Genomic DNA, 25,188 nt, shown 5'->3' on the forward strand with positions numbered 1-25,188 from the left:
ACGATCATTCACTCATTACGATGCAAAAATAGGATAAAGTCTGAAGAGGAGACAACAGCCAAAACCCATTTGATGAAAATTAAGCATTCACTTGCTTCCTGGCTTTAAAAAAAACTAAAAACATCCACCTGAGATTGGGCAAACAAACAGCCCATCAGACCACACTCCTCCTGTAAATGACACTAAAACAGCAGTTGTGTTATTCCTTATTGACAATGGAGGCTCCAATTGTGCATTTTCAATCTGATCCTCAGCCCTAAAGAGTTTTAAGCTCGAACCATATTTATTTCACTTTAAACTCATTTAAGTGGAACTTCACACCATTTTCAAAAAGTACAGGTTGCATTTAGATAAAAACACTGCAACTACTTTGTGAACCTCAAACCATGAAGGGCAACCTACATGTTCCGTAATATTTTGAACTAATTTTTAATAGGTGCTGCATTTAATCAATGTAATACTTTGAAGCTTATTTTCGCTCTGGAATGAAAAATATATATATATATATATATATATATATTTTAAAGGTAATCGATTTTCTATCTGGTTATTCTGACCTTTTGGCCATCCTCCCAACCCCCCCCCCCCCCCTCATTTCTGAGATTTCATCTCCCAATTGAAAGAAACAAGTTAGATAAGGTTGCAATTTTATTTATTCCGTGCCAGAAAAAGGCTTTTTCTATAGTAAACTAGCCCTTCATGACAAGAGTTCATTCCTCAACAAGTCAGTTTTTTCTTAGTTCCTCTAATATTCAGGTTTGTTTTTTTGAAACAAAAGGACTATAACTATAAATGTATCTTTACATGCTCAGACATACACAAAGCAGTTTTTCAAACAATTTCATTTACAGAGAAAAAGTCAAGACAGGCTCGGTGGGAAATGAGGCACTATATGTTAATAGCATCTTCCTTGTAAATGACCAAAAGCTGAGGGTAAAACATATGAAAAACACCACTGATGGCCTTCCAACACAGTTAATGAGAGGCTACTGAAACAGAAAGCTATAAATACCAGAATTAGCCTGAAGCACACACTGCAGAAGCTTGGAGGGAGGTGGGAACGACACCAGAGAACTGGAGCTTGACAGCCACAGGTGGCTACACTGCAAGGCAGCACAGCAATGAACAGTAGTTAGAGGTGAACAAACCATCTACTGTTGTTAAAATGTTCTAGTCAACTCTGTTAAATCCTCCTGAAAGTGCTCAAATGTAGGCGATTTCATCCAGGAAAACAGTGGAGGGAAGCTGCTATAGTGACCCTCAATGGCTGGCAAAGAAAACCAGTTCCAGATGTCAGCTGATCTGATACGGTACTGGTAGACTGATTAAACAATGAAAATTGTGCATCTTAATTACAGATCTGTACAGGCATGGACATATCAGACATGACTACAGAAAACATCACGTCTACTTACTACAGAAACAAATCTGCAGAGTAAAAAGCAAGAAAGGAAGCTTTAAAGCATTAAAAACCAATGAATCATTTGAGTCGCTATGTTAAAAACAATTCAGGGTCTGTATGGATCAAATCAACAGGGAATGTTTTTATGATGTGAATTTAAAATGACTGAAAGCTAACTGTTGTTTCTTCTTTGGCTAGCGATTTGGCAATCAGGCGACAGAAGACAATTCTGTTGTTCTGTTAAGACTTTAAGATACTGAATAAGGTAAAAGCACTTCACATCTTTCTACTGGGCACAAAAAAAAAAAAAAAAAAATTGACAGCATCCAGCGGATGAAACAGCGATGGGTGGATGTTTTCTCTCCAGTCAGGGTCGCAACTAGCTTTGAAATCAAGATTGCACGTCGTCGTTCCCTCCCCGCCGTCCTTTCTCTCCGAGACTCAGCAGTTAAAATGTTCCTCAGTGGACAGGAGACAATTATCAAGTAAATTAGGTGCATTTTTAGTGCAAATGTTCAAAACTAATGCGCTCACAAACAACAAAACAATAACAGAATCGACCATAAAGTGGATGTACGGTATTGAAATGGGAGGTAATCTGTGCTGTTGACTTGGTATGAAATGAGTCGATGAATCGTTATGTGTCTATCTGAGCCTGCTCATGTGCCACAAGAATATTTTCACAGCACTGGATCCATACTGTGCTTGCTTGTGCTTGGAACCTTACGTAAATGCATACAAAACACACTGCTGCGAAAGTATGTCCTCATTTGCCTTTGCTCTCATCCTCTGCTTGCCAGAAAGCAAACGAAGTTGAATTCATGTGTGTTTTTGTTAAAGTGTTTAGTGTGCAGAGGAGAGATCTGTTTAATATTTGCTGCATCTGGTATGGAACTTTTTAGAAGGTTAGGCAAAAAAAAGAATGCATAAATATGCTTGAGTGGAAATAAATCACTGTGCATTCACAAGTACTAGAACGATGCTGATGCTGATGCAGATCTGGGTTAAAGCTTTGGGGGCGGAGCCAGGTTTGCATGGTTATCTGGGATAATTAGCAGGCTGAGGGCAGCCTCCATGCTATTATTGGATGAGGAGACCGAATTGTGGCCTCTATTAGGATGAACAGAAACTCCCAGCATGTCTTGCTTTAGCTTGTGTGATGGCAGCATTGAGTGAAGGCACACTCTGCTGGTCAGTTCAGAGGCTCTGCAGGGCTGGACGGGCACTGTGGGCACGGCGACTTCCTCAGTGGGCACTAGGCTCGGCACGGGCCAGGCTACTTGGACAAGGTGCTCCGTAGAGAGTCACGGAAGCTATGTGGTTATTCTGCATGACCTGCAACCATAGCAACAATATGGAGATGAGATCCAATAGTTCATGAAGTGCTGAGTTGGGTATGAGGTAGGGGAACATAATATATCATTACCATATTGGTTATCTGCCAATATTAGAGACCTTTTAAATAAAAAAGTATGATAAAAAATACATTTTGTCATATTTAAATTCGGTATAAAATGAAATTTGCGATACCCCCCCCCCCTTTTGTGACATACATCTGAGTGAAACAGCTTATTTAAAAAAAAGAACAAACATATTTTTTTGCACAATGGAGGCAAAGTTATTTTGATTAAAGATTACAAAATATGATGTGCTAGGATAAATCATAATAAAAAATAAAAAAATTGATTTCATGTTTTCACCTATTTTTACATTTAACATACCTTTGCAGTAATCTTAAGTGCCCTTATAAATAATGTTATCTTTAACAAATCCCTAAACGAATTTCCATTTTTTTCATACTGTACATTATGATGTTGTGTGATGCCTAAATTCACTTACAACATTTAAATCGGCTGATTTTTTAGGTTTTATTTTTTAAACGTATTTAAACAACATATTTCTAATAGAGCGCCCTCTGGTGGCTGGAGACGGTAATGTTTTCTCTTGGTTCATTTCTCTCGTTTATGTCAAATTCATTTTTATAAATAAGGCGCACCTGACTATAAGTCGCAGGACCAGCCAAATTATTAAAAAAAGTGCGACTCATAGTCCGGAAAATAGGGTAAGTACATCCATAGTAAAAGCCAATAATATTTCCCATCAACTATGAACATAGCAAAGCTGCAACAGCTGTCTGAATAACAAATCTGCCATTTATAGATATTTCTTTATTTTAATTTTAAAAAGCAACTTTTTATACAGGCTAACTAAGAAAAAAATAAAGCTGACCCAGTCACATACCTCAAATATCATCCGCTGTAGTCCAAAGCAAAATGTGGAACCGAAAGGGTTGGTGTTGTTTGCAGACGAAGACCTGCAGAGCAGTGCATAATTTATCAATTAATCAGAGTATTATAAACAGGTTTTCATATTCAGAGGTTTCTGGATGTATCTTTAATCAAGCCATGTGTAAAACCACAGACTTAAATGAAATAAAAATACAAATAACAGCTATTTAAAACATTAATAAATACTATACTACTATGTAAATTATATTAAAATAACACTGCATTCATGTGGCCAAATCTCTACATATATGGCTCTCACCGGTGTAGCACAACTGGTTTCTCCATGGGATGTCCTAGAATCTCCTGAATCTGATCCCACTGAGTGCAAAAGTTCAAAACATAATTAGTTCTCCCTTAAAAATCTTTTATTAATTATTCATCGCATTCAGTAGTGCATTACATCTAATACATGTTGTGCATATAATGTAAGTATTGACTATACAATGAAGTCCCAGAACTCACTTTGCTGTAAGTGGTCAGAAAGCAGTTCTCACTCTGAGCATCTGCCCTCTCTAAAACACAATTTAAAGAATGAGACACAAAAGCCCAAATAGACATGACAGAATAAAGATCCAGTCCAGACAGCATGATGAAGACGACACTGACCTTTTTTAATGATAAGAGGGATCTTGAAATCGCACCGATGATATCTGAGATGGGAATAAAGGGCAGTTATTCTGATGCTCGTGTGCTTAAATAAAGTGGAATATGATTCTCAAACCACACACTGCTAAACACTGTAAACTTTCTGAAATAAAAACCAATATTCAATCAATATGCCCAGACTGCAAAACCCACAGACTGACCAATTGAGACATTCAACCAAATATTTACAATGCTACAAGACATAATACAATAAAAGCAGAGAAACGTCTCTCACATGTTGAAGTTGTAGTGACCAGGGTAATTGGTGTGAAGGACAAATTTTTTGACCAGGTGGGTTGTAGAGTCAAACAGTATATCCTGGAAAGATATAGAAAGAAACAATGCTCAAAGTTCAATGGCTTTATGTAAACTGAACAAACAAAAAACTACGCTAACAGCATGTTATGGAGTAATTTAAAAATGATACTCACCACTCCCAGTATATAATAGTTAAAGAAGTAGTCATTACATTTGGACGGGACTTGCTTGTGAGGGGAGGGTGAATGGATCTTCATCTGAGACATACAAAAAAAGAAAAGCTTTTCAAACAGAATGCATGTGGAGAGGGAATGTGCTAGTTTCGTTTTGAGAATGTAGCTTGCTCAACTTGAGAATAACGTGCCGTGTTTGGTTGAAATAGCTTTGGTCGTTACCTTATCCTCTGACTTGTAGAAGACCTTATGTGGGGAGCCAAGAGCACTCAAAACATCCTGACAAGAATCTCCAAAGTAGATGTTTCTCTCAACAGCCCGCACTTTAGAATCAGCCAACACTCCTGGGCCACATCCTGAGAAAGTAAAAGAAAAAGCAGCGTTGCATATGTGTTTATTATTTAATGTCTATTAATACTGGATCATTGGATATCACTTATAATCTGGAGTACGGCACCAAGATTTTATTGTGGACATCAAGGCAGCAGTAAAAATGGTTATGGCAAAAAAAGAAAGAAGAAATAAATAAAAAAAACAAACAACACTTAAGTAAACATACTCTGCTGTTGGGGTCAGTAAAATATTTTTGTTTTTGAAATAAGTCTCTTATTCTCACCAAGGCTCAAAAATACAGTATAAAAATAACCTGTAATATTGTGAAATATTATTACAATTTAAAAATTACTATTTTCTTTTTAATACATTTTAAAATTAAATTTATTCCTGAGATAGCAAAGTTGAATTTCAGAAGTCATTACTCTAGTCTTCACTGTTATATATTTTTTTTCTTACTGATACCCCAAACGTTTAATCAGTTGTGTAAACAGTAAAAATATAGTTAAAAAGTAGTTTTTTTAAGACATTTTGCTTCCTTTTTTATGATGAGCGATTTTAATAATGAGTTAATGTTCAAATTACTATGATTAATGAACAGTAAAATGTTTGATAAATGTTAAAAACCTTTGTATTTTGCTATCCTAAAAGCACATGATTACACAGTTGCAGTTTATGATTTGTTCTTGTTTTTCTTTGCTGACTGTGAACAGACCTGCAATCCATTTTTGGGTCACGGCCCTCCAATTGAGAACCACTGAACTATACTATAGTTCAACTCACACAATACTGATTACAAAGAACACTTCCAAAGAATGGATAACAGAAGCTACATATCTTTGTTAAGATCTATACATCTATAATTACGCCAGCTCTGTGGTTTATGTTATAGTGATAAAATGAAACCTATGTTGTTTGTTTACGTCGGTGATGACTAACAATCAAACAATAATCAGCACAAATGTGTATTTATCCCAGAAGCCCACATTACTTATGCTGGTTTGCTAAGCACCGCTCAACTTTGGAAATAACATGTCAAGACATGCCTTTAAACACAGAAGCATGCCAGAAAACAGGAAACTGTGGTCTTCATCAAAACAAGACATATTTATTAATGTCATATTAAAAGTATAAAAAATTTGAATCTAATTAGGTTTGATCAAAACATGCCATTCTACAGGAAGTATCTGTTTTTATCAGTTTCGAATAACAGGAGGAGAGCGAAGACGAGAGTGGAGATGAAAAAGTTCCAAACGAGCATCTAAAAAATCTGCTAAATCGAATTAATTTAAAATGAATTCATTCTAGGAGTTCACGAGAATATGACACTCTTTGTACCGAGATGTACAATACGTGAGGTGACCATATTCTATTCATCATATTGATACTTTTTACAGGTAATAGTATTAAAAGGCGTGTTTAAAACGAATTTAGTCACATGCATGCTAGTTTATTAGAACATAATGAATAGTTTTATGGATTAGGGCTGCTTGTAATACCTGCGGTGAGTAGACGAAGTTTGAGACCCAGCGGTCCCGCCCCGTCTCTCAACACCTCCACACTCTCTGCATACACATTACCAAGGTAACAGGCCAGAGGCATCACCGGAGCCCTGTGAAGAAATATATAATTTATAATGATCGCTGCTTGAGGCAATGCAACCAAGGCGTTCTTAACAAGTGCTTTAACTGAACTCAGAAATAAAGGCCCATGGTCTCAGACTAAACACAGATTAATGCACCCCTGGGCCACATAAACATTACAAACAGACACAAGAAGACTGATTTAGAACTTCAGGGTCTATAAGTAAACACATCCATACTCGATAGTATGCAGCTGTAATTATTCATTAGTGGTGTAACGGCATTTTTACATTCACACACAAGCACCAATATTCAAACACAGCTCTTACTTGGTTTCTTGAAGGTTGTTTCCAGAGTAAATGTACATCCGTTTCACAGTGGCCCCATGGGGAATCTGCAGGGAGGCCAAGCCATGGGCAAAGTTAGGCTGTCAAGGCAAAACAACTAGGAGTAGAATGTGGTGTCTGTGCAGGTGTCTCTTCTGGTGAAAAGATGCTCACATCATCACAGTTGCGTATGTTAGATACATTTATACATGGGTTACTGTCATTATCTGAAACAAACTATTAAACTACCTTTTTATTAATAGAAATAAAGCTAAAATAAAAACAAATATTAGATTAAATACTTAAACTAACGGATATTAGACATGCTGCCTTGGCAACTAACTAAAAGCACTAAAGCAGAACTAAAACTAAAATGGGAAAAATACAAATAAATAACATTTAAAAAAAAAAAAAACTAAATAATAATATAAGACACAACTAAAAATTTAATAATGGACAACAAAATCGCTAGAAAAGAACTAAAACTAATATACTGTATATAATAAAACTTAATTATATGTCAATTAACTTTTAATGAAAAAAACTAAAATTAAAGGTCATTTAAAATATTTATAAATTATATTAAAAAATACTAAACTATAATAGTAGGCCTATATAAAATACTTGAACAACATAAGTGTCATTGGTTAACATGCATTAATTTGTATTTATCTTAATTTACTTCGTTAAAAATAAAGTAATTTCTTTCTTTGCAATCATTCTGTATAAGTACTTTGCTTTATATGTCTTTTGTCATAAAGCAATCACATGTAACAACAGATAAGCAATATTATTAAGACAGTTGGCAATTTCCTACATGTCTGTGGCTAGAACTAAAACAGTGTGAAAGGAAGAGCACACACGAACACAAAAAGTGGAAAATACCATGGAAATACAATGTTTTTACATCATGCCAGATGCAATCCATTGGTCGTGCCTCAGTATTCTTTTAAGTTCCATCTAAATACCATGATCCATGAATATGGTACCATTCAGAGCCATGGTATTACAATCTATCTAATGGTACACAGTGCTTTTTATAAAGTAGCATGAACAGAGAGCGCAAACACAGTTTCACCTCATATTTAGGAGCTTCACTCCAGGAGTCCAGCTGGAAGGAAAATGAAAGCCCTCTGAAGTTCAGGTGGAAGAGCTGCTCAGCAGCATTGTAGACTGGACAGAGAGAACACGAACACAATAAATATACACACACAGCAAATAGAGGTCTGGGCAAAAGACTGACACAGATGACAAATCTCACCTCCTGGATGAGTAGCGCCAAAAGACTGATCAATCTGCTCAATAGTAGGAGCTATTGACTGAGAGTTGAAATGCACTCCACTGTAATGAACAGAAGAATGCATCATTTTACATTTCTGTGGCTGACAAGTTATCAGTAGAAGGTAGTGTAGCAGCATCTACAACATGTAGAAAAAGCTTCATTCTGGGTCTAATACAAATGTTATCCACAACTAGTGTGGCTAAACTAGACGTCTCACCAGTATTTCAGTTTTACTTTGCTCAAATCGTACACTTCGATCACCTGCCAAAACAAAACAGACTCGATTTGCAAACTAACATCAGAAATAAACACATTTGAGCCCAAAGCCACACACACATGCCATTTCTCACCTTCAGTCTCTGATTGCAGGCGTCAAACAGCAGTTTAATTCCATCCTGAGTCAAGTTGAGAATGAGGTCGTGGCTGAGTGGCATCTGTTTGAGGGAGAGAAACAGGTCAGATAAGGATACTAATGATCCACATACATAACTGCAGTGCCAACACAGACATTCATAGACAATAACAATGACAGATCCTTACTTGTTCGCTGTAGAGCACCTGGACATTTTTGATGATTCGGCAGTGTTTCTGTAATATGGAAATGGCCTGGGCCAATGGCATCCCTGGAAACAAATCCAGACAAACAGTTCAGTTTACATTAACGTGATGATGAAAGAAGTGGCGTCAACAGCTGTAAAGGGTGTGTAGTAAAAGCATGATAATCACAGGGCAACATGAAACACATAATCATAAGGGTAAGAATATAACTTGGCAACGTTTATAATAATTTATTATTACACGGCATAGCGAAGCCCTTCCAAAAGTAACTTGAACTTAAGTTTAAAGGTCCAGTCACACCAAAAAGAATAACGAAACTAAGCATACAAATGTAGAGGAAGATTTCCAGCTGATTATGAACGATAAAAACACCGACACTCAATCAACATAATAAAGCGCGCGCAGCGTAACTGAATAAATATAACGTCATCGTTTGTTTATGTGTACGCTAATATAGTTAGCTTTGTTATGGTTACTGATATAAATGTGCATAGTAGTAATGTTATCTGCTTTTTAATAGATTTACGAGACTTTATTATAACTATTATTTATACTATTAAAACGATACGTATATAACCAGATGATAAACGCATACTGATATTTATTTACCATTTAACCCAAATACATTCAGTGATGCAAGATATATTTGCGATAACGCCTGGTTTCATTTTGAAACTATCATAAAGAGTTAAATACACGTTTTATTGGAATATTCATGCCTCAGCCCTGGCCAAACAAAATAATTCAGTGCAACAGAGACCTTTTTCAGGTCAAGTGAACCTCAGATGTGAACGTGTCAAAGAGCACGGGATGCAGTTATGAAATCCAGATGGCAACCGACTATAATACCAAATGAATGTGCTTATTTTCAAATTGGCATACCGTTAGCTATTTCAACATGCACTGATTACTCAAGCCTTTGAACTGATCTCACACCCACCTAATGCGAATTCCCATTGTTCATTTCCCAAAGATCGCTCAGGAACGACCTCCAGATCCAGCATTGGCGGGGAGAAATTGGGGATATCAACGAGGACCTCCGACTGTGCCAGATCTGAGTCTTCCCTCTCGAAATATCTCGAATAATCCACCGTTAAATCAGCAGATAAGTCCAAATATGACGAAGTAGTATGTTTAAAAAGCCCCCACACACTTTAAACACAGTTTGAGTGACACACGGCACCCCTGACGTCAGATATGTCAAAACACAAGTGATGCAATGCAGCTATCAATGCATTCCACTGTCACCATGTTTATAAATAACACTATCAACTGAATAACAAATACACACTTATAAAGACACGGATAAAAAGGTCAATATGACAAAGTTATAGAATAAATTAAACAAACTGTATTTCAGTCACGACGAGCTGATGTCAAGAATTAATAACTGGTTACAGGTTGCTGCTCTTTTATCAACTTCCATACGCACAAATTAATTCAAGGCGTTATTTATCTTATGACCAATATGTAGGCGCATGCATTATTTTTTTAAAACTGCTTTCTGCTGTAAACAAGAAAAAAAGCTTTGATCTGATCTTTGACTCACTCCTGAATCAAATAAAACACATATGCTACTAATTATTACACCGAACGAAGAACATTTTGTGCTCAACGAGTTACATTACACGCATTTAAGCTATTTGTGGCAAAGATCGCAGGTCGAGATGAATCAACATAAGTTACACACATCAGACTATCAGTGACTAGCACGAGCCTCGCCTGACGTTGTTTTCTTTCTTTCCGATGATTTAACAGTAAGAAAACAGATAAGCACTTAAGACCATCATCTGTTCATAATAACGCCGATTTCTCTTGTTTTCCGCCGTTTCGCTTGCTGGAGATGGCGCGCTGTTACATGCAGCTTTATTTTCCGGTGTCTTTGCCGTTTAAGATTTGCTTAAGATGATAAAGAAAGAACGCCTTCGTGCCAAAAGCAACTTCCATCCAAAACACCAGCTGATAGTTCAGCTTCCTGTGAGAACGAGATATCACTTCCGCGCGGCAAGTTTCAAAATAAAAGTCAAAGACGGCGAGCTGTCCGAACAAAACATACACCGCAGACCACAAAAGCCACAAGTGTTCACAAAAATGCAAATATAGCTTAATACCAAAAATAAATAAATAAATAAAATAATTAAAAAATCAAGTAAATAAATAAGGATTTAAATCCTTTCAAATTATAAATATGTAAAATAAATAAATAAAATTATATTAAATTAGATAAAAACTCCAAAAATGAGAGCAAACAATTCAATTTTTTTTGTCATTAGACTCAATAGTTCGGTCATGTTGATTTTTCTATGCTGATGAATCACTTACCAGATTTTGTGTAGCATACTGGTGCTTGAAGGAAAGTATTTATGTTGGGTATACTATTTTAGATGTTATATTACTTTTATTAGGCTACTATATATTACTCCAGCAGTGTTTTAAGAGTGCAGATATTTAGTTAACTTTACTTTTTAGCTCAACTCACATTGCATTCTAAGAAATAAACAAAAGACCATCAGTTTGCTTTAAATAAATAAAGTAATAAATGTAATAGATCTTAGTCTGAGCGCCATTGGTCTGTTAAAAATTTTGAAAAGCAACAAAACTAGTCTTTCAGGGATAGAAATTCTGTGTTTTATTATCAAACATATCGTTTTTTTCAGCTGACAAAACATATTTACAAAAGACTTTCAGTAGACAAAAACTAAATAAAACAGTGCATGGCTTTGTATATCTTAAAGTCCATTCCACATATCCTATTTTCATCAGCATAAAATTCAGTATGCCACATACCCTGATTAAGGTCTATTAGGCCTACTGTGTGAGAAAGATAAGGAGTAGGCTAACTGTTATGGGCTGGGACATATATTTAACTCTTTTTCTGGTTCATTCCAGCCTAAGGCTAGATCTGACAGCTGAATCAATAAATTAAGCTTGTGTTCACACAGGAAAGGTCAAAGTAATTTGAAAATGTTAGAAATATTGATGAAAAGCCACCAGATGGCGGCATCGAGTCACTGGCGAGTACCTTTATTACAGTGCAGGTGATAATACAGAGACAATGTGGTGAATGCATCTGTCTGTTTATTATTTAATCTCAAAAACGTGCCATAAAATGCTGAAATGTTGACGTTTTTCTCTGGTGTCTGACTATTACGCTCTCCTTTAATTCACATTTGTTTGTTTCTTCTGTGGTTAGGCCTACAACATTCAGTTTTATTTGTCACATGCTCATCCGGTACAAATGAAAAGTTTTTGTGTATGCATGAATCCTTGAGTGTATATAATAGTTGCCTATACAGAAGAATAGAATAGAATGGCACCAGTGTTCAAAAGCCGAAGAGTCATTTAATAATGTTTGAATGAAAATATATGTGTAGCCTATTCTGTACTGTACATTTAAGATACGTTTATAGTTCCTCTTGAACCGTGTCTTGATCATATGCCAGTGTATGTGCGGTGTGGTCTGTGCATGTTCTTTAAAAGATTGTATCTATAACAGTCTGTTGTTTGTTATATGAAACATGCTTTTGTGTGTCTGAGCAAACTTCATTTAACCCTGTATTGTCCCATTGGGCTTTTTCCCGTAATTAAGTAGCTTTGGATAAAAATGCCTGGTAAACAACAACTATCCAAATAGAATGAAAGATATATATTTTTCGGAAAACACTTTTAAAGAGCTTGCATTATAATCACATTTGACACAAATTGATTGAAAAGACTGAATGAGACAATGTGAATGATTTGCAAAGCTCTGTGAATAATTTGACTTTCTCTGCATCGATAGCTCAGATCAAAACTCCAATTACATTGTTTGTGGAAAAATTGTTGGCCTTGATTTTATTTATTGTGTTTGGTAACAAACCTTGCCAGTCTGTTTCACATGGTTTTTTGTTTGTTTTTATCCTTCAGATGGGAACATGATGAATAAAACAAAGAGTAAGGAATTTTAACACATGTTCCTAACGGTTAAAAATAACAGAAAGATCTGTGTCTGCTTGTAACAATCTTAAACCACATTTCTCTCCTTGTTTTGAGTTCTGAAGACAGATTCAATGATGAAAATTGCATGCTGAACGAAGACAACTGAAATAAAATGTTAATTGTTTTAAGAGCTATCAATAATCAACGAACATATAGTATATGGAAAACAAAGGCAATTCATATACTGTTAACTCAAACGCAAAAAGGCAATTGTTTATCAGTTATAAAGCTGAATAAAACAATATGGGAAGGTTAGGCAAACTCAAAGAAAATGGCAACACATCTGCGGGATTAAACAATCTCTGTCGGTTGAAACTATTATCATAGTGGCATGTGGCATTTTTCTGGATTGTTAGTCTAAAACTTTTTGAATCACCATTATCGGAGGGATAGTACAAACTCAGGAAAAACTTTTAAGTTTATTCACAGAAACCACCAAATTCGTAATGTAATCATAGGCCAGCTGTGTGCACTTGTAAAGTTGTTATAATCCCTCTCTGTCCTATAAACAGGAAAATACATAATATAAAGCATCATGCGTGCATCCACAAATAATAGAGTTTATCCTAACTTCCTGCCAAGTTTTCCTTTTTTGGATATCACTGCTCTTTCATCTATTGTTAGCAAACTGATGACATTTTTATGTGATAGAATAAAGAAGCAGTAGAAATGCTCTTAGCAGGTGTGGTTTCCAAAACCTAATTGTAAAAAATTCAGTCATATACAAGCATTATGTGATGCCTTTTTCATGTCATTAAATTCTATAATATTAATACAACCTAAAATATTTTTAGTTTTTTATCATATAATGAATTGATAACCGCACAGTTGACACTATGTCTTAAAATTCAAACACTTTCAGAAAAGGTACAACTTTGTACCTTATTCGTCCCTAAAGGATATATATTAGTATCCTAAAGTTATACATTACTACCTAAATGGTATATTTTAGCACATAATAGCTGCAATTTAGTACCTTTTACCGTCCCAGTGACAGCTATTGTGACTTTTTATGAGAAAACATGACTGGGGAAGATACACAATGCTAAAATAATAAAATAAACTACAATATGAAACACTCCAGTGCACTGAGGAAAAACTTCTAAGATCTAGAACTAAATAAAATGATTTGTGCAGGGAATTCTAATACCATTTTTCAAAAAATACCAAAAGTAAGGAAATTGTTATTTTTTATTTACAGAAATATTAACAATAAGCCCTGTAAATTATAACATGTAATTTATAAGATAATTCATATTTTTCACGTTTACAATGTATTTATATACAAATATGGTCAATCGAGTTTTAACTGCAACATTTTAACATTGTTCTTCAATAAAACTTGCAAATAGTGCATATTTTATTGTGTAGAACAGATCCATTGTGTTACAAACAAAATATCACTGTGTAATTACAGATACATCTGACGCAATAATGTCAAATTAGGCTAAATGGATTTGGTAAATAGATGTCAACTGTGGTGTCCACAATCTGAGTTACAAAGAAACGAAGTTATTTTCCTTTAAATAGCATGCTTTGTTTTCCTTTCTAGCAACCCAAAGCAACTCCCAGAAAGAGCTCTGTCATGTTTGCTTGTTCTCTCTGTGCGAGCAACTTTCAGCGTTAAGGGTGGACGTGATATTTCAAACATCAGATCAGTGCGTTTATGTATTGGGTGCCCGGAAATTTTTCCAAATAAACACAGCTTGATTCGACTTGGGTGGGCAGACTTATCAACAGACTAATTCTATAAACAAATGAAGGAATAACCGAGCACACCATTGGCTGGTAGGCAGGGAACACGCGAGGAGAGAGAGGGAGAGACTCGAGGCTTTCGGCAATGAAAATTTAATTAATGTGGGTGGGCTGAGGGAACACAACGGGTGTTTATCATAGACAATTTATTTTCCAGCGCTAAGTCAACATAAAACAGCAAAACGGACAACAATTATTTAACATTTCAGACTCATGAAGCGGACACACCGGTGGCGAGCTCCCCAGACTGAAACTGTCCTCCGAAGTCATGAGTTTATACCACAGCCCTGTGCCACAGTCCGGCGTGGCTGCCTCGGCTCTCACTTTATCGAACTCCTCCCTGATCTATGTTTACGGCGGTGAAGTTGGAGGCATCATTCCCGCTTTGGGATTCGCGTCAAGCCGGCAGGAGCCTCCTCAGAAACCTCCTTACAGCTACATCGCGCTCATCGCAATGGCAATCAAGAACGCGCCGGACAAGCGCGCGACTTTGAGCGGGATCTATCAGTTCATCATGGACCGCTTCCCCTATTATCATGACAACAAGCAGGGCTGGCAGAACTCGATCCGCCACAACCTTTCGCTGAACGACTGCTTCATCAAAGTGCCCAGAGAAAAAGGACGACCGGGGAAGGGCAGCTACTGGACGCTGGACACCAAATGCCTGGACATGTTCGAGAACGGAAACTACCGGCGACGGAAGAGAAAGTGCAGGACTCAGGAAACGGGAGAGATTAGATTTGGACATAAGAGAACCCGAGCGACGACCCTGAACTCCAAACTTAATCAAAGCGCCCATTTGGAGAAAGAGTCACCACTTAAGGACTCAGAAACGAACAAGCGGCAACACGAAAAACATCCTGAAAGAGATCTAAACATCCATGAGAAGTTTAACGGCACCCAACAACAAAATAGAGAGGCTAATGTGACCACACACGCATCTGACTCCACGAAAGACTGGTGTTTAGCACCCTCGACCACAGCGGGCTCTAACCCAAGATGCCCGAGGCCCGATCAGGCCAGCACAGTGTCTCTAAACAATCTAAATGGCACAAACACTGCGCCTTTAAACGCGCGAGAGACGCCGGTATCCGTGACGAGTGATATTGGAAGCGCGCAAACCGGAGACGCCAAAGCCAAAGAAACGAATGCTCAGACACACCCTCGAAAAACAACAGACAAATCGAAGGAGTTTAGCATCGACAATATTCTGTCAAAAAAGGAGAACCAGTCCCAAAGAAGGTGCGGCGTTGCTGGAGGAGCGCAGGTCGCGTGTTTGGAGTCGCGCGGTTACGCGCTCACGTCGTCGCTGATCACACACGCGCACCCAGAGCTGTACCCGCGCGGATTCCCGCTCTGCTCCTACCTGTCTCTCACCTGTCCAGACAAAATACTGAACTTCAGAGAGAAAACAGATGAGAAATTATTCTTTTGACGAATCTCAGTCCGTAGCAAAGCAATTCAATCAGCTAATAATTATTAATTGCAAACAAACAGATCTATACTTAAAAAGATCTATCAAGCGGTCAGGCTAAATCTATTATTATTATTATTTCTATTGCTATTATTGTTGTTGTGGAATTCAACATGGGTTGCCACTCTAAAGAACAGTATACTAACAGTAGTTAATTCTAATGATTATGTTTATTTGTATATTTGATAATGATAAACGATAATGTTTATATGAACAAGGTTCCTCTCAGATACTTGGCAAATTGCATTGTGCTGTTCTTGTCCTCTCCTCTACAACTACAGATAGCTAAAAACTCAAACCTGATTTAGTGCTTAATTATTCATTTGTGAAAAGAAAAGGAAAGTGGAATTTCCATTTGTATTGAGATTTGTGTTAAAAAACAGAAATCAAGTCTTTAAATAAACAATGTGATTGAGTAAAACCTTGATGAAATAAACATCATCAGTTTCCCAAAAGAACCTGATATATATATATATATATATATATATATATATATATATATATATATATATATATATATATATATATATATATATATAAACCCCTAAGAAACCCATTTTTATGGAGGGAAAATTTATATCTGTAAGAGAAACTTACAATTGTGCTTTCTTAAATATGTTTTAGCTAATAAAGTGCTTTTTTGGGCAAGTATTTATAGCTATTCATAAAAATGAATGAAATAGATGTAATTTTTCTATATAGCCAAGTTAGCTATAATTTGTCGCTACTGCTAGGACTGTACATGATCCTCAACTGTGAAACTAGTCTACCACATGTATTTCTTGCCACCATATATAGCCATAAGTAGTTTTTGAACTGAAAGGTCTAAGCCTCACTGAGTGCAAATCAGGAATGCTTGTGGAAATAAATAAGCTTCCCCACATTCAGGCAGAGGAACTCACATTCACAAGCATTTCCTGTGTATAGGATTCTTTTGGTCAGAAGTGTAAATAGAGCGCCATCCATCTGAAGGTTTGTAGAGAGAAAGAGACTACATCTCTCAATCTGCTGCCTCCATCTGTCCTCCTCTTCACAGATGGGCTCCTTAGATGGAGCAGTCTGCAGGACTCTGCTCGACCGCAGAACCTGAATTAGGCATGATCATTATGAAATACTGCTATCGCTAAAGTGATCTTTAAGATTATAAAAAGAATGTTCTTTCATATTCAGTGGAATTTCTTGATGGCATCATAGGATACTGGATGAATTACATGACTTTAAGTACTGATATAGCTTTATTGCATTAAATATTGCAATTAAGTGGTGCAGGTTGTTTAATGTTTTTTATTTTGCTATTTTATTTTTCTTACAGTAAACACTGTTACTGCATACACAAATATATAATTGTCTCTTTATATTGCTAAAGATAATTGTGCCCTCTAGTGTTATAATGTGGATGCTAAATTTACCAATCGTCTGCGGTGAATGGGTGCCGTCAGAATAAGAGCTGGTAAAAACATCACAATAATCAACAAGTAATGTAAGTAATCCATAAACTGTGTGTCTGTAATAAACAAATCTATCATAAAGATGTTTAAAACTCTGAGCCTTTGCTTCCTAAAATATGACTCCTCAATCCATAATATTACTTTTTACAGTAAAAAAAAGTTGTCTTGTTTGAATCAGGATGTGCACTGATCAAGTACAGTTTACATGCAAAAACAGACCAAAACAGGTCTAAACTAAATGGGTTTTGATGTGAGCAGACGACAAGGGGATAGACTTTTTCGACGGAGGCAAGCATTAATATGAATTATGGATTATTGTAAATAATAAACTGGTGTTTTGTGGATTACTTGTGGATTATTCCTTTTATTAGCTGTTTGGACTCTCATTCTGGTGGCACCCATTCACTGCAAACGATCTATTGGTGAGCAAGCAATTTAATATGGAGTACATTTTCAGCAAATTTTCTTTTTTTGGGTTTACTTTTCCTTTAACAGACCAGTCTATGTTTTATCAATACATCTTCATTCCAATTTCTGCAAAGATCCAGTTATGTGATACAGATTGACTGCTAAATGTCTAACTGCTGGATATCTGGCTAGTAAGATTGTTTGGGAACCACAAGAACAGTATAGCAGAAGGCAAACATTGCCTCAACAGCTTGAAGCTGATGGACCACAGAGCTGGATGTGAATTTCAATGACCTTATTCTCAGTTTGTGTTCTGTCATTCTTGAGTATCATATTAAAATAAACACGAGAAGAAAGATTAACTTCCTAAGTGTTTAAAGTGTAAAACTTTCACACCAGAGAGCAGAACGCCACCTCATTTTCATTTATTTTAACTGGAAATAGAGCAGTTTCTGTGGCCATAACCACAAGTGCTCTAATGTGAGAAGTGCCAAATCAAAGCACACTGACTATAAAGCAGAATTTGATAAACACCAGTGGCCTAATTAAAAAACAAAACCATATTTCGGCTACACAAACAAACATATTGTTTGGCTGACTTAAAGCAATTACTCACTTCTTTTTTTGTGTTTAAATGACAAAATCCAACACTGATTCAGATCCACAAACAGTTGTATCAGACAAGCCAGTAAAGTAAAATGCTTCTGACACACTGCCTTGCAATGATTTCAAACAAATTTAAGGGATCATTTGATGAAATCAGAACCTTTCAGTATATTTGATATATTTCCAGTTTGATATTTTTAATAAAATAGTATTAAAAGTATATCCTGTGTACATTTTTATGATTTTATACATTATATCAGCCAAATTATGTATTAAAATGTTTATTTTTTATTTATTATTATTATTATTATTGTGCCATGTGGTTGATTACTGTAAAATGTCATAGTACGGTGTAACAAAATTTGTTAAAAATGATAAAGTGATATATAGATAAATCTTCCTTTCTTTCTTCTTACAAATAGATTTTTCATAAAAATTTACATATTTACCATAGAAATTAGAGGACTGTTTATGTTCATAATTTTTACTTAATATATTTGACAAGTTAAGGTTATTACAACAAACCAATTACCATGAATCCATTCCTGAAGAGGTCAATGAGCCATGGTTCAAAGCTTGGATCTCATTTAACTGACAAGGTCTGATAGATCAGACAGGGGTCAAATCAAGAAAGAGAGAAAAGAAGAAGCCCTACTGCAGAAGCGTCATCACCCTTGTTTCATGCGCATTCACGTCTCCAGGCAGCATTAAATCATACCGTTTCAAGCCGCCGACATCAAAAGAGTTTTAATCTGTGTGTTTATTATATATTTTCACTCCTAGCGTAAACCAAACTCAGTTGTCCAAATACCCTCTCAACGCCAAGCGAGGGGTGGGGCGCTGATGAAGATTGATGGTCTCTCTGGGAGGAACATTAGCTGCTAATCAAGTTATGTTTCCTGGCACTCCATTTTATACATCGCTATTTGCATGCAAAGAGCACAAGATCCATGTTTGCTATCAGAAACACACTCATACATCCGAGTCAGTGCTGACGATCCAGATAGCAATGTTAGGAGACACCTTCATGCATTAATTCATCTACATTTAATATGAAAAACAGACACTTTCACCACTAACAACCAAGTTTCTCACCACTGCACAGTTTAGTCAAGTCAAACTATATTTATATACCAAATTTAAAAGCAATGTAATAATAAAAATAATAATAATAATAGAAAATAATATTAAAGATAAATTATTATAAATAAATAATGTAGATAAGACTTTATGAATAAAAATAAAAACAGTAAAATGAGAGAAAAACAGCAACAAAAATCTACTGGTCTAAATATTGAGTTTAGGGTCTAAACATACTTTTAGCACCACATGCAAGTAATCTTAAAGATCCTGTTCTTCGTGATCCCATGTTTTAAACTTTAGTTAGTGTGTAATGTTGTCGTTAGAGTATAAATAATATCTGTAAAATTCTAAAGCTCAAAGTTCAATGCCAAGCGAGATATTTTATTCAACAGAATTCTCCTACATCGAACGACCAGTTTGGACTACATCCCTCTACTTCCCTCAGTATTGACGTCACTAAAACTGTTTTTTTTAACTAACCTCTGCCCACATGAATACACAAAAAGGGGGCGTGGTCCTGTTGCGCTCCGACGGAGAAGAAAAAGAGCTGCGTTTGTGTTTGTCGCCACGTCGTTGAAACGCTGTTATTTTCATCTCGGAGTCCAATCATCTTTGTTTGGGCTTCCCAGGGACGGTGTACTTGGAGATTAATGGTTACAATTTATGTTTAACTCGGTTCCCCAAAAATTATAATCCACATGTAAAACTATGTGCAGCACATTTTGCTGAGGACAACTTCCTCAATCTCAATCAGTTTAATGCCGGATTCGCACAAAGATTATTCTTGAAAGATGGAGCAGTTCCCTCTTTGTCTGGAGAAGGCGTTGTTTATGGACCACAACCAGTAAGTGTATTTTATTATATCAGTTGGTGCGTTTAACAGTTTCTGTAACTTATTACACAAAGGGCAACGCTGTTTAGCTTTGTTAACTAGATGTTAGGGCTGTGCAAAAAGATCAAATGCGATTTCCATGCGCATCTCGTCAGTGAAAATGCTCCTGTGATTATAAGTACATCTCCAGCATGTGCGTTTTTTTTACTGTCTGTCTATGGTTCAGATCAGGATTGCCAGGTTTTAAAAACAAATCCTGCCCACTCGCTTCTCAAAACTAGTCCAATCGCGTTTGCAGGAGGGCAGCGTACTGTAAGCTGCTGTCGAATCACAACACAGGAACCGCTGGCCCAATCAGAATTCGTTACGCGTTTCTGAAGGAGGGACTTCATAGAACAAGGAAGTCATCAGCCCGTTTTTATGACAGTTAAAACAGCGGTATACAGATAGGTGAACTGTGTGAAAAATACTGTGTTTTTTTTACACGCGAAACATGAACACATGTTATATTGCACATTGTAAACACAATCAAAGCTTTAAAAAAAACACGAAAAATGTGACCTTTAACTTGAGGTAGACCTAATCCAGGCTACCTACACTGTAAAAAAAAAAAAAAAAAAAACATCTGTAAAATATACATTAAAAAAACGGCAGCTGTGGTTGCCTGAATTACACCATAAAAAATACAGTAACCATCTTAGGTTTAACGGTTTTACCTTAAATTTACAGTTTAATACAATAATTAAACTGATATAATGTCAATATAACAACTTATTGAAGTACTGAAATCTGTTTTGTACCTTTGTAATACACTGGTAACCATGCAGACTAACCACCATAAGAAGGTGGTAATGAGAAAGTCACATGATGAAACAAAGCCCATCACAAGCAGCTTTTAAAAAATAAGATACATAGAAGGTGCACAGTGTCATTCATTCAAACACTAAACAACATAATGGTGAGACTCATTTAACTGAAATATTAAGTAAACATTCATTTAACAACATTATATGTAACATACAACCCTAATAAACATAGCAGATAAGAAAAAAAAATAAGAAGAAACATAGTTATTCCAAAGAAAAAACATCAAATTCAAACAAATTTGAAATTCTGGGAATTCTGGGAACGTCTTTTTCCCTGTAAATTTTACAGGAAATTACCGTTAACCATTTAACAGGTTTGTACTGTAGCATTTTCAAAGTTTTTTCCTTTTAAAATAACGGTCATGTTGACTCCATTTGAACTGCCTTACAACAAACACTTTTTTTATCATAATGTAAATGTTTGACACTTATTTTAGGAATCTGAGGTTTATTTGACTTTCATGCCCTCATTTGGCCCTTTTAAAGCTGGGATTCAGCAGAGCAGTTCACTAAATGCATGCCTGGTGAGACAAACTGCAGTTGATGCACGTGTGATCCTCAAATCAACCAAATTTGCAAATGACACAGTCACGAAAAACACAGATGGACACCTCTGCTCTTGAGTCAAATGTAAAATTTGCTCTTTGATTTGGAATGACGTCATGAAGTATTCGCTGATGATTGTGTTTACATATCTTTTCAGATGCCTGACTGAGAAGCTGTAATTGGAGGTTAGCACAATAAATATCTCTCTCACCCACACATATGGCCGCACACAGTAATTGACATGATTACACATGTGATTCATACCGTGAAAATACAATTTTTGAGGGAATAACAAAGAGCCATTTAGAAACAAACTTTCAAGTGTTGTTCTATGCGCCAAACTAAATATTACACATATAACCACCATCTCAGTGGATTATGCACCAGCTGGCTTGGACATGGTCATTTTCCTCCAGTTTAAATCACACAAACCAAGGAATTTAAATTGACTAACAGCTGCTGAATTAACACTTTTTATCTTGATTTTTGCAATAGCCCACCCTTGTCCTTGCACATTCCCATCTTTAAGGCTAAACTAAATCAGTAACATACACATTATTAATGACCAAAAGAATTTTCTATTGATTTCAAACAATTCATTATTTATTGCTTTGGCAAGAGATGCTCTCTTACTATGCCAACCTATTGTTAGGACACTGAATATTCAAAACCAGTTATACAGTTTTTCTCACAGCATGCATTTCTGCTGATTTTATTGTGAATATTTACATAGCTCCCTGAAATACTCAATTCTGACCGATCAATTACACAACTACTTGTCTGATATTGCCCATCGTCCATAGATAAGTCAGCTCAGCCGGTGCTACTTTCAAGTCGATCTTATCACATTTCCTACAATTGCAACTGTTACTACTGTGCGTCTCACTTATCGTAATTTTTGTATTGAAAATAATCAGAGAACTTCACTGTTGCAATGTTTGTTTTGTTGCAATACCAATCGTTTTGTATGTTGTAATGGACGTTTTTCTAATTAATTTTTTTATGAAACGTAAAATGAATACAAAGGTAAGATTATAAAAGTATTATTAAATTTAATATCCACTCTATTCTTTTGGTAAGTAGACATGTAAAAAGTGGGATAATGTGCAGTCGGCCTTGTTGTAAAATTATTAAGATACTTGTGTGAAAATTCTGAAATTTGTCTTAATTTTTTAATATGTTATTTTTATAATGAAATTTGCATGAATTAAATTAGAAAATGCTACTCAATATAATTTTGACTAGTGGTCTCAGCTCAGCCTTTTAGACCCCTAAAACATCTTCGTTCCCGGGGGTATTTTCTATCCCCTAACCCTACAGCTGACCTTAGCCTTCAAATAAAACATTTTTAGATTTTCTAAAAACTTGTCCCCACAAAGGCAAAATTTACTAACCAATGTAGTGAAGACCAGGCACACACACACACACACACACACACACACACACACACACACACACACACACACACACACACACACACACACACACACACACACACACACTTAACTATATCACATGGTGAAGGTACACCCCAGTATGAATAAAGAAGAACATAAAATAATATTTAAAAGTTGTAATTGCCATATACAGTATAATCAGTTTGTAAAATTGTAAATATTAATTGGAAAATATATATAAATAATTTTGTAATGTGTTCTCGTAAAGTCATAATTTTGTTATTATAACATAATTAACTGCTTGCTATTTGCAATGGTTACTATTAACTATTTTTTAGTGTGTATTTTGGTAAATTGAATTAAAACCAGACTAATAATAATAATAATCAAACTAAACATCCTTATAATTATTAATTTTAACACAGAACCCACAACAATGAAAAACAAAAACATTCAAAAATTGTCCATTTTAAATACACAGATAATAACAAATGAGATTTCAATGATATACAATTAAAACAACTAAAAGAGATGTGATGGTTCAACTTATTACTTATTACATATAGAACACAATTAAATGAGGATGTTATGTTTTATGTATTACGTCAAGTATCATTGACCACTTTGTAACTCTTAGAAAGCAGACCTTGGAGACAAAATACATTACATCTGCCATACTGACTACTAGTGGGATTATCATGAAGACATGTGTTTCACACACTTCTTATAGTGAGGAAACTTTCTGAGCAACATAAGCCATCCTGAAAACAATCGTTTCAAGTTCTAAGAGCCAGATGTGCCGGCCAAATGTCGTCTGAATGAAAGTGTGCATGTCTACACATACCTTTACAGTTATGTGTGTACGTGTCAAAGGCTCCCAAGACCCATTAGTGTGTGCTTGTGGCCCCTGTCACAGACCACCCGGCTGTCTGGTTCACACTTAGCCTACGGGGAGAAACCTGACTCCAGTTTAGCCTCCCATAGAGGGCTTGAAAAGTGCACTGGCCTCAGAGGTCCACTCCAACTGACTGACTACAGCAAACTATCTGTACCCGGCCAGCCAAACATCACACAGACACATTAACAGTGGGTTATAGCAATTGGGTTCAAACAGAGAAGCTCTTTATGAATGCACAAGAGGATGTATATGTGTGTTTATGAGATTCTGTGTTTTAAAATGTATAGACAGAGATATTATGGATAAAAACACCAGACTTACTGTCACTAATCTGAATATTGACATATTTCTATGGTGGTTACAGCCCTGGTGGTACATTTAGTCTAATTAATAAAGGGTTAGTTCACCCAATAATCAAAATTATGTCATTAATGACTCGGCTCGGTGGGACTGAGAGCTCTCAGACTAAATCTAAGATATATCCGTGTTCCGAAGATGAACGGAGGTCTCACGGGTTTGGAACGACATGAGGGTGAGTTATTGATGACATAATTTTGATTATTGGGTGAACTAACCCTTTAAGACTTCCATTACTTAAATGAAGTTCAACGTTTTTACCATTTACCACTTGGAAAAGTAATTCTGAAAGTGATTCCAACAATATTATTCCTTCATCGTGTGTCATTATTGTTATAGCTGTGGTGTGGACTTCCCTATTTATGTTTATAGTTTTTGTCCTTGGTGTGAATGAGTCCCCACAAAAATGAAAATTCAAATCGAAACCTGTATTGCTTTCTTTCTTTTAAGAAGATATTCTGCAAAATATTTCGTTTTTTTTTTCTTCGGGGGGGAACCCAAACTGTTTGCTTGCAAAACTTTTGTGGGTAGCAGAATTATGATATTGGAGAAAAACATTTTTCAGTAATTTCCGCAAGCAAATGCAAAAGATTTTCCAGCAAAGTTATTTTGATGGAGCACAAATTTTTGGTGAGTGAATGTCAAAGCCTTGAAATATAATTAATGAAGTTTCATATTCTCCCATTTTCTTT

General features: G+C 35.9%; 2 protein-coding genes across 3 annotated transcripts; one reads left to right on the forward strand and one right to left on the reverse strand.

Annotated features, from left to right (window-relative positions):
• Nucleotides 1-613: 613 nt before the first annotated feature.
• Nucleotides 614-10,823, reverse strand: LOC113061486 (UPF0183 protein C16orf70 homolog). 2 transcript variants are annotated; one of them, XM_026230632.1, is made up of 16 exons: nt 9,789-10,823; nt 8,831-8,913; nt 8,641-8,724; nt 8,508-8,551; nt 8,270-8,349; nt 8,087-8,181; nt 7,012-7,109; nt 6,599-6,711; nt 4,989-5,122; nt 4,767-4,850; nt 4,571-4,653; nt 4,297-4,340; nt 4,153-4,202; nt 3,950-4,008; nt 3,644-3,716; nt 614-2,737 (listed from the first exon to the last, which is right to left on the reverse strand). In XM_026230632.1, the coding sequence occupies exons 1-16, from the start codon at nt 9,850-9,852 to the stop codon at nt 2,648-2,650; spliced, it is 1,278 nt and encodes a 425-aa protein (XP_026086417.1). In that variant the 5' UTR covers nt 9,853-10,823; the 3' UTR covers nt 614-2,647. The 2 variants fall into 2 exon arrangements, with proteins under 2 accessions (XP_026086417.1, XP_026086418.1); XM_026230633.1 differs by having other exon boundaries at nt 7,012-7,076; nt 9,789-10,822.
• A 3,465-nt stretch (nt 10,824-14,288) lies between these two features.
• On the forward strand, nt 14,289-16,524 carry LOC113061489 (forkhead box protein L1-like). The gene has a single exon (XM_026230635.1). The coding sequence runs from the start codon at nt 14,850-14,852 to the stop codon at nt 16,014-16,016; it is 1,167 nt and encodes a 388-aa protein (XP_026086420.1). The 5' UTR covers nt 14,289-14,849; the 3' UTR covers nt 16,017-16,524.
• Nucleotides 16,525-25,188: the final 8,664 nt, after the last annotated feature.

The sequence above is a fragment of the Carassius auratus genome, chromosome 43 (assembly GCF_003368295.1).
Source record: "Carassius auratus strain Wakin chromosome 43, ASM336829v1, whole genome shotgun sequence".
Lineage (NCBI taxonomy): Eukaryota > Metazoa > Chordata > Actinopteri > Cypriniformes > Cyprinidae > Carassius > Carassius auratus.